Source organism: Alligator sinensis, unplaced genomic scaffold, assembly GCF_000455745.1.
Source record: "Alligator sinensis unplaced genomic scaffold, ASM45574v1 scaffold925_1, whole genome shotgun sequence".
NCBI classification, from domain to species: domain Eukaryota; kingdom Metazoa; phylum Chordata; order Crocodylia; family Alligatoridae; genus Alligator; species Alligator sinensis.
Window position 1 is genome coordinate 157307 of NW_005843152.1, and position 16402 is coordinate 173708.

General features: G+C 40.0%; 1 protein-coding gene across 5 annotated transcripts in view; it reads left to right on the forward strand.

The window, feature by feature from the left end:
• Positions 1-12810, forward strand: part of SH3GLB1 (SH3 domain containing GRB2 like, endophilin B1) — a 30382-nt gene extending 17572 nt beyond the window's left edge. For 2 of the 5 annotated variants that reach the window (XM_014526764.2, XM_014526762.2), the window contains exons 5-10: positions 1625-1711; positions 3178-3201; positions 7371-7460; positions 8513-8613; positions 10359-10590; positions 11916-12810. In XM_014526764.2, coding sequence (XP_014382250.1) covers positions 1625-1711; positions 3178-3201; positions 7371-7460; positions 8513-8613; positions 10359-10590; positions 11916-12023 — 642 coding nt within the window. In that variant the 3' untranslated portion in view covers positions 12024-12810. The remainder of the gene's footprint in view (positions 1-1624; positions 1712-3177; positions 3202-7370; positions 7461-8512; positions 8614-10358; positions 10591-11915) is intronic. The other 3 variants (XM_014526763.2, XM_025194048.1, XM_006037638.3) reach the window with 3 other exon arrangements.
• Positions 12811-16402: the final 3592 nt, after the last annotated feature.

Consider the following 16402-nt stretch of genomic DNA (forward strand, 5'->3'; position numbering starts at 1 on the left):
ATGAGTGTGGCCCAGCTTGGTATGGTGCTTTGGGCCTCTTGGGCTGTCACCTGGGGCCCCACACTGCTCGCGGGGGCTGCCTGTTGCACCAGGTTGGGTCCTGCACACACGGAAGCGGCCCAGCCCAAAAGCACGCAGGGCCCTGTGCATGCAGGACCCAGGATGGCGTGACAGACGGTCCCCGCAAGCGGCATGGGGCCCCGGATGACAGCTTGAGTGGCCCGGAGCCGCCCTAAGGTGCATGGTGCCACACTGCACCAGGCTGGGCTTTTGCAATTTGCCACAAGCAGCACCGGGTGCCAGGCAGCTGGAGCCAAGCTCTGCTGCTCTGTGCTTTAGGCGGGCTTTGCCAGGAGGGCCCTGAGCGCCCCGATGGGCTACTGCTGGGGGGGGAACAGTGGGGAGGGGACTGTGGTCCATGCAGGGGGAAGTAGGCAGGGTACCCATTCCTCCAGAGCAGCTCCCCCCACACCCACAGCCCCCAACAAGCCCCCCCTTGCCTCACTCCCCTCCACCCCAAGTCCCTTACTTACCTTGGACGGAGCTGGGGTCCATGCAGGCTGCACTGATCCAGGCTGCCCTGCACGTGTAGGCAGCGTGCTTTGGCACTGGGGCAAGGGGCAGCCATAGAGATGCTCTGGCCGGCTACCAGAGTGTCTCTTTGGAGGACCCAGGCCTCCGGTTGCCTCAGGGCATGCGCCTGGACCATGTGCTGCCCTGTTTTTTTCTGAATTTTTTTGATACCTGGATTTCCAGGTATCATATTTTGAGCCCCTGCTGCAAATATGCAGTATGGGGAATGCTTTTTTGTTCCCAGCATGCCTCTTGCCACATCTCAAATGGCTTTAAGATGTGGCAAGAGGCACATGCAGGCTCGTCTGGACACTCCCAAGGGGTGCTTACAGACATGGAAAAAACAAAACGACAGAGCTTTACTTTCAGCTCGGTGCACCCTGGCACCAAGCACAGCACATGCCCACAAGAGGAATCGCGTTGTTTTGACCCAGCTTGCCTAGCATCTGTATAGCTCGGGTGCTTCAGTGGGGCTTGTGGTGCTTTTACAATCAGCTATTAGGTAAAAGTGCCAAAAGGCCCTGCTGTAGCATGTGAGCTATATGGATGCTGGGGATCCAGGCCAAACTGATGTGATTCCTCTTCCAGTAAAGCACTGGCTGGGGGAGGGGTTCCATGTCTGTAAGCATTTGACATTTTTTAGGGCACTGCAAATTAAAAAAAAAAAAAAAAAAAAAAAGGTTGAAAACCACTGGCCTAAGTAAATTACTCTTTCATTTAGGGTTTATAATATTTGCCTTCTTTAATGACTTCAAAATCTCTTCATATTTTCTGCACTATAAAAGGAAATGAAGCCAATGCACATAAAATATTGTTATTTTAATCTTTTTCCAGACTTGCAGTGATATATGTCTGATTGCCAGATTACATAGCTGAGAGCAGTATTTAAAGTGGCTAAACAAAACATTTTGAATTAAACACAAAATTGTCTAGATCTTTTTGTGTTCTGTTCACAGTCGGTTTAGTTTAATCTTGTAGCATTCAGTAAACTTATTTACCAACTGTATTCACAGCGTAACATGGTTTTGTCTTTGTTATCTATGCACCTAAGCAACTAAACACGTCTCAGCCTGAAGAAAATAACATTATGGTAAATGTCTCTTACATGCTCAACTTGCTGCATGTAAAGTGGCTAAAGGTTTGTTGGCCTCCTGTGTCCATTCATTCTCTTACAAAGTGTTTCCTCTTGCTATCCGGATCATGTGAGTTTAATTGTCACATAAGATATTTGGGTATTTGAATATTCCATTATTTTTGTCTCTATCAAAAACAAACTTATGACTGTGTTGTTAAATATTGTTTTAATAGACCAAATACTCTATTTTTTCACCTCGTTGATGTCAGAAAAGCTTAACATACTCATTTGAAATATTTTCGCTATTGAATTTGAGTTCAGTTGAGTGGGGAAAAATTTTCCCACTGTGCTCTGTGTAGACTGGTATGAATTATGCAACATATCTAAGAATATTATGGATAACTTCTATACATATTTGTTTAATACAAAAATTAAATATTCTAGTATGGGTGGGCTAATTTGAAACCAAGATAAGACATCTATATTTGTTGCAAGTCCATCACTTCTTGGCCTTTTGGCTCAGATCAAGTGCATTTCCTAATCCTAAAAATTAATATTACTTACCACAGACAGTTGAGATGCTCATTACAAAATACACACAAGATGCTATGAAGGTCCTTCATTTGGGCATTGACTGTGGTCTGTAGCTTAAACCAATGTTCAGGGATCTGTTACTGAGATAAATCAGAAAGCTAAGAATCTTATCTCTAGTTTAAAAACAAATGATGCCTCAGGTGTTGCTTGTGTATGTCTTAACCATTATCTCTGACAGTAATACTTTGGTTTTCAGGTTTTCTGATTGCAACATCCTTAGCTAAAGAAAAACAGTATTGTAAAACAGCTCTTTTTGCTACTAATTTTTAAAGGTGTTATGGAGATCTATAAATGCTGTGGAGTCCATTTGTTCAGTTTAATGGTTGTTCTTGTGGAGGCAGGCAACCAATAATGAAACTGATATAGCAAGAGAAATCACTCCTTTTTGTTGTCTCTATTTAACACATTGCTTCTAGTAGACTTTCAGTCAAACTTGAGGTTATTTTAATTGGTTATTTAGTGTTTTGACCTTAATTACGTTTACTACATTTTAAAAATATTCATTGCTAAACTAACAATCACTCATTTATTCTAAGTTTGATAGTTTAGGCTCTTTGATCTATCCATTTTCTAAATAATTAAGTGGTTACAATACTTCCATGTTATATGGTAAACCAGTGTTATTTTTTTAACTCTGTTCTCTCTCTATTTAGAGCGATTTATAAAATTAAATTATATAGTACTATACAATTGCAGTTTGAATACTGCAATTTTTCTACTGTATTTAAAACCATGCATGCCACATTTTTGACAAAACATAGTTCATAGCAAAGACTTTCATATGGCTGCAGTGAGTAGGTTGCCCAATCTTTTAGAGACTTTAAACTTGGGAGAGTGGGGGAAGCATTTAAAAAAAGTATGGCTATACTGTGTTAAAACAACACCATGCTGTTCTAAGTGTGTATTTTTTTCTCTAACTTTTTAATGCTGACTAGATTTGGGCAGAAGAAGTGACAAAAGTAAGTAAAAAAAAAAAAAAAAAGTTCAGAAACAGAAGAATTATGAAACAAAATATGTATGCTAGTGCAGTATAATTAAGATCTTGTATGAAGAGCAGAAACGTAAAATACTATTAGTCTGATGCATCAAAATACCATCTGGCCCCTTGCAGAGAATTTCAAAATCCTAATGGTGATGTGTGAGGCACTTGAAGATAAACAGTGTGCTCCACCACAAGAAAACATGTGATCTTCTTGTGACACTACAGTAGGAAAAGACTACAGGGCTTCTCTTACAAAACTTAACTGCTTGAGACAATGTCTTCTTTGAAGCCAAACTCCTAATAATAAGTTCAAATGTTCTAAAGGATTGTATATTTTTCTCTTGCATGGCAAGTCAAAGCCACCACATGCAGCTATTTGCCTCCTAGTGTGCAAGTGCTGAACTGAGAGCAGCTGAAGCAGCAAACTCCACTGGAAAATGGAGAATCAATGCTAGCTTTTTCAGGTTTAGGTGGAAGACAACCTGAATGCAAACTCATGCTGTACAATGGTGATGCATAAGACTAAGTGTAGGCTGGAAAGAGAATATTTTGAGATACTCCTCGACTTCAGCCTTCATGACTGGGCATTGTGTCCTATCTCACTTGTTACAAAGCTGTTTTCTCCTCCTTCCCCTATGATAAAAGTAAGACAATAAGTTGTGAAACGGTCAGGGTCTCAAATCTGAGAGCTGGGACTAAAATGTAGACATTATTTTGAGTCATGCTGTTTTATTACTATTGAGCTGACAGTGTGTGAAGTTAAATGAGCTGGTCTGCTACAAAAAGCTGGGTGAGAGATGCTGGGGTCAGGCTGAATGCTGCTGACAACAGCCTGCAGAGCACCCTATCCACAGAAATGCAGAAACTGCACTTCCCCCACCAGCTGCACTAGACAACTTCAAGTTGGTGGAGACTGACAACTAACATTTTTTAAAGAAAAATCATTGGCAAGCTTTGAGCCCTAGATATTGACAGATTTGTTTTCAAGCCTTAATGCCGACTTTGAGTTTCCAACCATTTTATCTCTCTGTTACAAAGTTTTTTCTTGTTCTTAGTGTTCTAGAGTAAAATGTATAAGAAATAATAAACCTAGAAGCCATCCAGTCAGGATATTCAAAGCTACAACTAATGTCTCCTTTCAACGGCAGACTAATTCATGTAAATACATTCAGGCAAATTGTACTTTGAGATTACAGCTGAATGTTATTTCTTTAAGCCAGGACAAAGCTTTAAATAAGAGAGAATCCCTTATTCCTAAGTAAGGTTTTTAATGTTAATTGTCCTTACTACTAAAATGCTGAACTATTTCTGGTTTGAAATTGTCTGCTTTAGCTTCTGACTGTTTGATTTCATTATGCATTTTCTACTTGTTTTAAAATTGTTATCAAACCTCTTCCCCATGAAGGTACTCTCTCTCTCTCTCTTTAAAATACTAAATATTGAGCTTCATTAGTCTCTTGCTGCAAGACATGTTCTTCCAAGCATAGAAGCACTTCTTGTAGTTCTACTGCAACCTTTTCAGTTCTGTTTCTTTTGTTGCAGGGTGGACATAAAAATTGGATGTTGTATTTCAGCAATGTTCTCTAAGTATAGACATGTGTACATCTGGAGCCATTTCAAAATGGCAGCAGATGTTACTTTTCTAACTGCTAGTGTACAAGGTGGGAACTAGGAAGCAGTCTTACATTTGAAGCAGTTTTGCTACATCTGTATCATATCCTGCTTGTTCCATGGAACATCCTCTGCCCTTTTGAAACTGCTGCAGCGTTCATGTGTTCATACTCAATAGCAGTAGAGAGATAATACCTCTCTAGCCTTACTCTGTTTTGTCTTGTTCTCTGCTTTTTTTGTACATATTCTCTTGGGTTTACAATTACACTGAGAGCTCATACTTAATAAGTGGTTAACCAGTAAGCTTTGCAGCATGCCCATAAGCTTACAGCTCCTTGTTCTGAACTGAATTGGAAGAGGCACCAGTTTAACAGACCTCAGTGGAAAACAGTTACGGGCCACCAACTTGTGTGTGACTTGATGTAGGGTTTTTTTTAGGCTGCTATTACAGTTAATACTGCACTGGTAGAGAGGATAGTTTAAACCTAAAATTCTGATGTTCTCTCTTGGCTGCTTTGAAAACTGAAGTGGTGAGCCTGGAGGTTTTATGGGTTCAGAAGGTCAGCTGTCTGCATATGGCTTTTACCAGGGGCTATAAATGAGCATGCCATAATACCAGTCTTCAGTTGCCAGCAGTGAAAAAGGGGTGAGGAAACTAGTTGGAAGACTTAAATTATATAATCACACTTTAATAAGCAGATGAAATTCTTGTTTCCTTGGTTTTTCTTAAATTTGTGACACTTTCTGAAAGCATTCTGCTTAGTAAATGAGTTAAATCTGTGTGTAGTGTGACTTAATTTTGCCATCCCAGGTGAAGGGAGGAAATTAGCTTCATTTGCCCAACTAAACACTTGCCATTGTAGGGTTTCTGTAGAATGCAGATCAATCACAATTTCCTATTTTATGTACTGTATTTTCTGTGGTTGTAGAGGGAGACCTAGAGTCTACTGCAATTTTAAGTATCAGAAAACCTCACAAATCTCCCTCGGGAACTTGGCATGATGTGGAATCAGGAAATAATACTGGTTGACTCTGAATCTTACCTCCTTCTGAAGCTGCTTATTTTCCTTAATGTTCCTACACTATTAAAATCCTCATTGTTTTTTTTCTAAAGGAATGTATGTAAGAATTTTTTTACTAATCGTTTATTTGTCTGAACTTACTATTGCAAACAGAATTTTGAGTGGTTGGAAAAGCAAGCTAGTTGGTCTTTAATGATGACAATAACTTCCAACCAGAATCATATTAATGACTAAATTAGCCCCATGCTCCCCAATTGGGACTATGCACAAAGAGTTGATGTCCTGACCTATTTTGTGACATGTACATTTCTGTCTTGTTATGAAATTAAATATATGTATGCTTTTCAACAGCAGTTTTCTCAGTGTCTTTATCATGGATAATTTCAAAACTTCAGTTACTGTAGTAACTTAAAATAATATTTTTAAAACATCACTGCATAATTTCTTCTGGACAGATTGCTGCAACTGAGATGCTTCTATGTTCCCATGTCACTCTTCATAATAATAATAATAAGTAGAAATGTTATATAATAAAATGATGTGCAGGAACAAAACAGCACATCTAAGTATAGAGGCACTAGTGCTTCAACAGAGCTTCCTGCAAAAACTTCCTACTCTAAGAATAATTATTGCTTTATCATACTTATTGCCAGAAGGGTCGCATGCAGAAGCAAGACGTTAAAATGTTAATTGTCAGACTTAAAAAGCACAGTATCAAAGCAATCTTCATTCTATGATTAAGAGTTTTCAGTCAAAAGAAATCTTAGAATAGTGAATCTTAAATAGTGCAGTTTATATGCAGAAGTGCAGTTCAGGCAGCATAGCCTTTTTAGAGCACTAAATGCAAAGTTAATTGTACTAAATGACATCATCTAATATAGTTGGATTACTTTTAGATTCATCCTAAATTTCCTGGTACCTGCAGGCTAAATGACATTAACAAAATAAACTATGGACTTCAGTGACTTAAATATAACAAAATGTAATAGTCTCAAATAAATTCTACTTTTTAACTGTAAATTTCACTTTCTGGTGCAGCAGAGAGCTCTTAGCTTAACATAGGGGTGACTGAACCTTCTTAAAAATTAATCTATTTTGAGGTGTCTAGAGTTAGTGCATAGGTAGCATATACTCATTAGTCTCCATGCTTTGTTTGCCAGAAAGTCATACCAGAATGAGCAGAGTTTTACATATGGCTAACTGGAAAGCAGTTGCCTACAAAATTAAATAGCTATGTACCAAATTATGAATGCCTACAAGGGGTATAATAGCTTAAAGGTTTTAGAGAATTAAATAAAAATTGGGGCCCTAATTCTGCAAACATATAAGAGCACATTTAACTGAATTCACATAAATAGTTCTGTTGAAATCAGGGAGATTAATGCATTAAAGTTGACTACTGTGTAGGATCATGGCCTACATTAGGAAGCTGTAATAGATTTAGCAAGCAGTATGGTGGTGTGATATGGCTGCTTTTGACTGAATGTACTTCTAACAAGTATACCCGCTTCAGTCTGAACAGGAAGTAAGAATAACTCAGAGTGAATTTGACCGTCAAGCAGAGATTACAAGACTTCTGCTGGAAGGAATCAGCAGTACACATGTAAGTATCCAAACTAAAGAAAGTGTAAGCAAGAGTTCTGGCGACTTACCTGGCACATTAAAATGCGAATGTTCATCTTCATGTGTTTATCAAACTTTAGATATTTGAAGGGAAACTTCTGAGCCATGCTCCTGTATAGCAAGCTTAATTTTGGTTAAAGTAGAGGTTAGAACAGGGGCCAGCAACCCCTGGCATGCATGCCAGAGTATAGCAAGCAAAAGCATTTTGCTTGGCATGTGCACCTCAGGGTGGACAGCGGGGGAGATGCAGGGGGCCGGATCCTTGTGGCAGTGCAGCTCTGGTCCCTTCCCTGCTGTCTGTCCTGAGACGTGTATACCTGCTGCTAGCAATGAGCTGGGCTGGGGATTTGCAAACTCCAGTGGAGCTGCTTGCAGCCTCCCTTCCACCTGCTGCAAGCAGCCTGGGCTCTGTGGCAGGCGGCAGGGGTTGCCCAGAGCCCAGGCCAACTGTGGCCAGCAGCCAGGAGGTTGCAGGTGGCTACACCGGGATCCATGGAGTTCTGGCCTGGTTCATTGCCAGTTGTGTGTGCACACATGCCTTGAGGCAGACGGCAGGGAAGAAGTCGGGCCTGAACTGCCACAATAAGGATCAGACCCCTCACAGCTCCCCCAGTCTGCCCCTGGCATGCCAACATCTCACAGGTTGAAGTTGCAGGGGCTTTGGCACTCTGCCCAAAAACATTGCCAGCCCCTGATGTAGAGGTTCTTCCCACATTTTACTCTGAGCTTCTCAGTTTTCACAGAACCACTCAAAAGTCTACCCAGTGTTGAGGCTACAAAAGGCAAAACTTCTGTTCTATAGTAACTCTTCTCTTGGGTAAAGGATGGCATGATTCTTCTACAGTGTCTTTCTCTTGGGCCTGAACTTTTGGATTCCGTTTCAGTTACTTGACAAGTCTGGGTCCTGAATGTGATTCATAGAATACCTGATACGGTAATGTTGCCACTGCCAGCCAATGATCGGGACAGCCTGTTTAATGCAGTACGGTGCTCTTTGAAGACTAAAAACTTGAACTCTTTGCTGTGTTATAGGCACATCATCTTCGCTGTCTGAATGATTTTGTTGAAGCTCAGATGACTTATTATGCACAATGTTACCAATATATGTTGGACCTCCAGAAACAACTTGGAAGGTAGTAAAACTGCAAAAGCTTTCTAATTAAAGCTTGGCTGTAAGGGCTTATTTAAAATAGGAGAAATTGTTTTGGCATAACTACTAATATAGCTAGCTGTGGTACAAATCCCTGGTGCAAAACAAAAGGATTCCTTTTGCTTTTCTCTTAGTTAACCAGTTGTTTGATGCTTCATGTTAGCAAGCAGTTGTCAAATGCACTAGAGGTCAGTGTACTATCTGCAAATGTATGCCATTTTTAAAACTTGCTTGTAAACCTAAGAGTAGAGCTGCAGTCTCGCAAGCTGGAGCCGACTGCCAGCAAAGCTAGCTACTCTAGGGGAAGCTGATCACTCAGAACAGTATCAATAGAGTAGGCAAGGTATGTCTTGTGACTTAAGCTTTTTTTTTTTTTTTTTTTTTTTTAAGCCATTGGAATGAAACATCTAATGCTTTAATGACCCTTTAACTTGAAGTGTTCCGAATTCTTTCTTAGATGATCAAAATGCCCTAAAACTGGGGTGTCGAAAATCTGGCCTGCAGGCTAGATGTGGGCCTTGGAGGTGGGTCTTCTGGCATGCCCGGGGCAGCAATCCCACATTTCAGTTTGGTGTCTCCTTATCAGCCTCATGCTGCTGCAGGGGCAGGTGTCAGCAGGGTGCCTACCACAGCTATTGTCAGTGACAGCAAACTAGTGGGACTTACTGATGGAGGTGAGCTATAGCAGCTGCAGCAGGGGCTGTGCTGATCCCCTCTTCCCACAAGAGCATTAGGGTGACAACGGGATGCAAATCCTCATTCATCCCTGGGCTGCAGGCCATCCTGGCATCTTCCCCCCGCAGCAGCGGTTCTGCTGTAGTGGTGGGGCTTATTGCTACAGCTGCCAGGGCCTCAGCAAGAATAGCACTGAGGCCAAAGTAGGTGTGGTCCACAGGCACCAGCAAATTGGGGAGTGAGTTTGACACCCCTGCCCTAAAAGAATTGCACAGATAAAATTGCTCCCTTTCTTTTAAAAAAAATTCTTTCCCAGTTGGGGCTTTTTTCTGAAACAGTTTCACATGTTAGACAAATCCTTGACTTGGGGTAGTTTGGTTGACTGAGGGGTGATTCTGCCTTGAGCAAAAAGTTGAATGTATCATAACATCATATTCAATGGAATGGAATTTCTTGGGTTTGTCTGTGCTTAAGGAAACTTTACTGAAATAGTTATTTTGGTTACTTTTGGGATAAGTTCCCATGCAGATAATGTTGATATAAGTATTTTAGAATAGTTAATTCTCCAAATATAGGTAGGCTTTTATTAATAAAATGTCTCCTTGTGAGCAGGTGAGTTTGTGTAGTAACTTGCCATTTACAAGTTGTATTAAGTAGTTTAGTTAAGACAACGTCTAGAAAACATTCTAGATTAATCTATTTTTGGAGGCTTTTTGGCATGTGTTTGAAATTCTCTTTTTGCTGCTAACCCTTCTTATCAAACCGCTTAACTTAAAAATGATTGATAATAGCTTTACCAGCTGTACTGATTTTGCTTGTAAAATCTGGGAAGCAAAGATGCATTTGGCAATACCCCCAATGAGAATTAACTAGTTTGATGGAACCATACTTAAGATTTTCAGCAAAGCTTGCTATTTGCTTGCACAATCTGTAGCACGTGTCCCACAGTTGGTAGAAAGGGTATAATGGACTTATTTTTAACCTCTTATCAAGTGGAGTCATGCCTCCATAGGAATGGAAATAATTGTCAGTGGGCATATTCTTTTTCCACAGCTTCCCATCTACCTTCCTCTCTAACAATAATCAGTCTTCCTCAACCCCTGTGCCAAGTGTATCTGCTCCATCAGTCTTGGCCTCTGCTTCTGCTTCATTGCCTTCAGTAAGCAATTCAGTAGTTACTTCAGGCTTCAGTGAACTGAAGTCATCAAGTGGCAACAGGAAGGCCAGAGTTCTCTATGATTATGATGCTGCAAACAGCAGTGAATTATCGCTACTTGCAGATGAGGTAAGAGTTCATTCTAAATGTCATAATAACTTGAAGTGGTCTGTCGGTAATTTAGGTAATGTATACGTTTAACTTACAAAGAGTGACTTAAGTGGCATTCTCGTTTGTAGGCTAAAAATCTCTTCACCACATAATCTGATGTACTGAAATTTCACTAACATGTTACACAAATCCCTAAAGTGTCCTGTGTACCTGTATACTCCAGTTCCATAAAATGGAGATAATATTTGCTGTTTCTCCATAAGCATTATTGCAGGTTAAGCAGCTGTGGCCTGGTTCTGCTATCCTCTCATGCTACAGAACAGTTTTCATCCTGAATACCACCAGTGTACCATGTAGGGGCAAGCTTATGTACTCATCCCAGGGCGTTTTTGCACATGTTCCGGGATATGACCAGGTGCTTTAATTAGCGAGCTGCGCTAATTAGAAGTGCCCGTGTGTCATGTATATCAGCATCCCTGTGCATCCCCACGCTGAAAAAATGGCGATGGGGCACTTTGAACTAAAGCTCATCAAACATGTTTTATTTCAAAATGCCCCGCCGCCATTTTTTCAGCACAGGGACACTGGTATATGTGACAAGGAAGGTTGCTGAAGTGTGTCTGTTTTCCTGCTCCAGCAGACTCAATCAAGTCTGCCCCGACATGCTCGGTTTCCAGCACGTCCGAGCAGGCTCTTTGCACGTCTGTAGGAGCTCCCAGAGTACAGCGCAAGCACAAATGTTTGCTTGGTTTCAACAGGGCTAACTTGTACCTTTGCTCCCTTGCCTTTCAATTCAGGTTCTTAATAGTTGATACTAAGGGCTTTTCTGGGGGAAAAAAAACAAACCAAAAACCAAAAAAACCCTTGGAAAAGTTAACTATGTGCATGTTAAATGACATTGAGCGCTCTCATAGATATTCTCACGTAGCACGTGTGAGGGTTTAAGATGCTTTAACTTCTGTGCAGTTACTTCTAGTTTTTGTTTGCTTTAACTTTCCTAAGAGTTTCTCATAAAAGGTTTTGAAGCACTAGTTATCTCCATAAAAAATCCTCCAGTTAGTGCTGAGTCTTGAAGAAAATGCTGCATGTAGCTTCTCTCTCTCTCTCTTTCATTTTTAAAAGTTGGTATTATTAAGACAAAGTTTACCTTGAGTCAGTGCCCAGTTTGGTGTTTTCTGATCTTGAAGTACTTTAACTAGTTCAACCCTCTTCTCTTCCCCTTCCCCACAGATTAGTAGAAATAGTATCTATAAATGGTAATTACTCTGGTAGACCGGCTATGCTTTGCTTTCAACAATATCTGTTCCAAGATGATATGTTAACGATGTGTTTCTGTTTTTTAGGTGATAACAGTTTACAGTATCCCTGGCATGGATTCAGACTGGTTGATGGGTGAAAGGGGAAATCAGAAGGGCAAAGTGCCTATTACTTATTTAGAACTGCTAAACTAAATGGTTGGCCTATATAAAGACTGTCAGTTATGGTGACATCCTATTTATGTACAATTAACTTTATATAAGCAGGTTTAAGTGTCTTCCATATTATTGTCTTAAGGGACAAATACCAGCCTTCAGAAACTGGCTTTTCTGCCAATGTTGTTGCATGGTAAATACTCTGTTCAGATTTAATTTGTGTTTAAAGCTTTTACTTCATGTGCCAAGAATGTGTTTCCTACAGAATTGTTTCTACTGAAGTTTTCACTAATACAAGCTTCTACTTTTGAGTAATCTAGATTGAAAGCAGGAGGTACTGTTTTCTACTGAATTTTTCATTAATGGCAAGCTTCTTTCTTCACATAAAATAAACTTATTGTGAATTGATGGCAGTTTGATTTCAGTTATTTGTTCAGTAGTCAATAGCCATGACCAGGTCAAATATAAAACTACTTTGTAAAATGGTTTTAGTTGTTCAAGATGGTATGTAGAATGCAAACATACTGATTTACATGGTTAGAAGTGGAACGGTATAGGCATTGAAGAACTTCAAAAAAGAAGAAAAAAGTTGTGACTTAAGGTGTAAGGTATAGTTTAAAATGTTAGTACTTCTATTTAATGCATGGTTGGATTGAATTCTTTTTTTTTTTTCAGTCATGAGTTTTCATCATGACCTAAATCATCAAGGATAAACCTTAATTAATACTAAATTTGCTTTGAATTTGTACTTTTTTAGCTATTTTAACAAGGGAAGTTTTATTCTCAGTGGCTGGTAACTAATAAAGATGGTTGAATTGCAAATGTACATAGTCTTTGCTGAATTTAGTACCTTATGTTTGCTAACTGGGAATATATACTATAACAGTACATTAAGGCCATGAACAGATGCAGTAGTATACGTTTAGCCTGAAGTCGTCCCCCTCTCCCCTGCTCTCCTTGCGTTCTCAAAATGAGGGTGATCCTGGTCTGGGATAGGTGAATGGACCAGTGCCTACTCCACTAATCCTGATCCCTGTGGGGAGGAGCAGCAAGGCAAGGCTTCCTACATCTGCCACAGACTGGGCTCTGGAGAATGGGGCGAGCAGCACTCCATTTAGGAGTGGAACAAAAGGAGAACTGGGGAAAAAGCTCTCAGCTCCTATCCCAAGCCCAGGCAGTGTATGGTTTGGAGAAGCGGCAGGGAGGGTGGCTGGACTGGTCCAAGAGGGGAACAGAGCAGCAAAGCACCACCCCCAGCCCCTTCCCCAAGCCAGGTGCTGTCTGGCTTGGGGAAGAAGCAGGGAGCAGAAGATGTTCTTGGAGGGGGAGGAGGAGCAGTGCATGAACATCTGCACACTTGTGGGTGCTACCAGGAGAATCTCCATTCTTCCAATAGAAACTGAATGTCTATACATAGCCTCAGTAGAATTTAAGTAGTTTTAACATACATTTATTCAGATTCTAAATATTTTTTATGTTTAAAAATAACTTTTTATTGGATTAACACTATTGCATAGTTGTATTTAGGCAAAGGAAGTATCTGTAGTTAGCAAACAGAATTGTTTCAGAGTCACCATATTGTTCAAGGTTTTAGAGCTAATAGATCTAATCTTGCTTGTAGAGTGAATATGTTTGCATATGCATGCTCTTCTAATCCATGATGGGGAGGAGCTTGTCTGTGTTTTCTACTATCAGTCAATTTCTTAACTTTGAATTTAGTATTTCATTTTTTGCTAACAATTTAACTGAATGAACTGAGTAAACTGAAATGAAAAGTGTTCTCTGCCCCTGCAAGAGCCGTTGATGTTTCCAAGCTGTGTTTGTTCTTGACATTGGTGCTGAGTGACTTCTGTCAGCTTAGTTGGATTATTTCTGTAAAATTTTGGCAGCAAAAGTGTCTCTTATTAGTGTTGAATAACATATGGTCTTATCTATTAAAACTGTCCCTTTTTTGTTAAGGAAACATTTCTTAGTCTAAAAATAAGTTTGGTAGAATTAATCCCCCCCCAGTGCTGATGCTGTATAAAAGCAAACATAAGAACCAAACCAAGATTTCAGACTGGACTGTTGTGACTTATGTAAGGAAATGAAATGCCAAAGAGCATTATTTACACGTGCGCGTGCGCGCGCGCGCACACACACACACACACCCCCCTAAGTAGAAAGCTATAGTACTAAAAAATGATTTGACCAATAACTTCTGCTGATAATGCTGACCTTTTCTTCCCCTCCCCTGGCCAATTCCATTTGTCTCAGCATAACCAGGAGACATTTGTGTCAGAAATGTTCTTACATTCAAGGCTGTGTAGACAACAAAGCTGTACAGTACGCTCATTCATCCAAGTATTAAATGCTCAAGAATATGGACTCCAAACTAAGCAAAGGGTTTAACTGATATTTCAATAACACAGGCCTTTTACTTATTGCTGGGGTTCATTGCTGTAGAGCAGCCTTGCTCATAAAAAGGATAACAGTGATTGTTTTAGTTGAAACCTCATTCATTAAATATTGCAAGTATGTGACAATACTAATCTGCCCAGAGGCAGCAGGACCGATTTCTAAGATGTCAAAGAGACCTAGAATTTGCTATGTGTTTGAAGAGGCAAAAAAGACCTTCTCCTTGTCTGCCAAGATTGTGATGAGCTAGTATAAATCTTTAGTCAAATAGTTCTTGATCTTTTTATGAACGCAGGTAGAAAGGGAGATAAATTTAGTTTTGCTAGGTGACAAGTCTTCTTGCTGGTACTCTACCAAGCTGCAATAAGTTCTATATCGCTAAAGGAAAATTGTCGCAATCTATTCGGAGAGGAAAGTTGGAAGGAATACAGGCATAGATACTGGTGATAAGATGAAAAAAAATAATTATTAGTATTCCTTATTGGTATTGAATCTTAATAATTGAGCTCCTGAACAGTATCAGAAAAAACCTGAATTATTTCAGGCTTGCTGGAGTACCTTTTATTTTAGTTCAGAGATACCTACTTTTGATAGCAAGCTAAGAGTGTAGCTCCAAATTCCCTGTAATATAGGGACATGTACATTTAGGGATAAGTACTTTTTGCATACTGCCGTCTTGTGTAAACATAGACAGTTCCTCCTCTGACTCTTCTACTACAGAGCAGTGCAATACGTACTGGCCTATAGCACAGTTACTCTCTGATTTGAATACTGTCAGTTAGGACTATATCAAGCAATTTAGTCATCTCTATATTCTGCAGGAAATGAAACTCAAGTTACCTAGTATCAAAACATGCTGAAGCAGATAGAATGTGTGGTTTTTTTCCTTATGTTTAAGAAAAGTTCTAAGACAACTAACAGTAATAATTTAACAAAAATAGTTACTATTTTTTACTGCCTAGTTAGGTTTCAGACTTAACCCCTAGTGGTGCCTTGTCTCTGTAAGTTGGCAAATTTTTACAGCATTTATGGTTAACATGCCTGGCCACTTTCTCCCTCCACTCCCAATTATTAAAATGCAGAATTAAAGTTCTGGAGCACAAATTTCTTATGAAATAGATTACATGGAAAGTTCTCGACAGACAAAATCACGATTATATAGAGTCTACTGTGGGCTATTATGCAGAACAGGAAATAATGTAGAGGTGGGACCCTGTATCCCATCTCCTTTATAAAATGGCAGAAATGTCTGCTTCCTCTCCTAGTATGCCAAAGCTGTAGGGCCTACAGTGTAGGCAGTGGCACCTGCAGCTGCTGTCAAAATGTTTGAGTGCATCCATACACTGGTTTTGGGACACAGTCTTCAGAGAGAATCCACATGAAGTCTCCAGCTTTTGGTGTCTGCAGCTGGTGTTTTGAACTGGTTAACAGATGCAAGACCGTGCAACACCTGAGGAAACTTCTGTGCACTGTAGCTTAAGAAAACTCTGGAATAAATTGTGTGCAAGAAATTTGTGTTTGTACCTAATTCTAGATGAGCAGAACTGAGTGCGCACATCTGGTGTGCACTACCACCTGCTGCCATCTCCTTAGGACCATGACCTAAAGTTACAGCAACCATCAGTACCATCACTTGGCTGGACAGGTGCCAGACTGTGCTACCTTGTTGACTGAAGCCTTTATAGGAAAGGAAACTTGCAGTAGTGCTGGCAAGGGTTGGTGGGAAATGGGGAGAAAGCACTGTATATATTAAATAGTAAGATTTATTGCTGCCTTTCCTTTAATTTAGTGAGAACAATATGTATTTAGTGAGTCCTAAAGCTCCCTGTTAGCTGATTTGAAAGAAGAAATTATGAGGCTCAAATAAAGAAGCTGATTGCTAGGGGAAGATGAGATGGGAGGAAATGCATTACAACATATGCCTGTTTGTCCATATTTAATATGTATCTCACTGCCCTCAACTTGGTTCTTCTCTCAGGATCACATGGCAGAGACTCCAAGTATATAAAAGAAGACTAAAC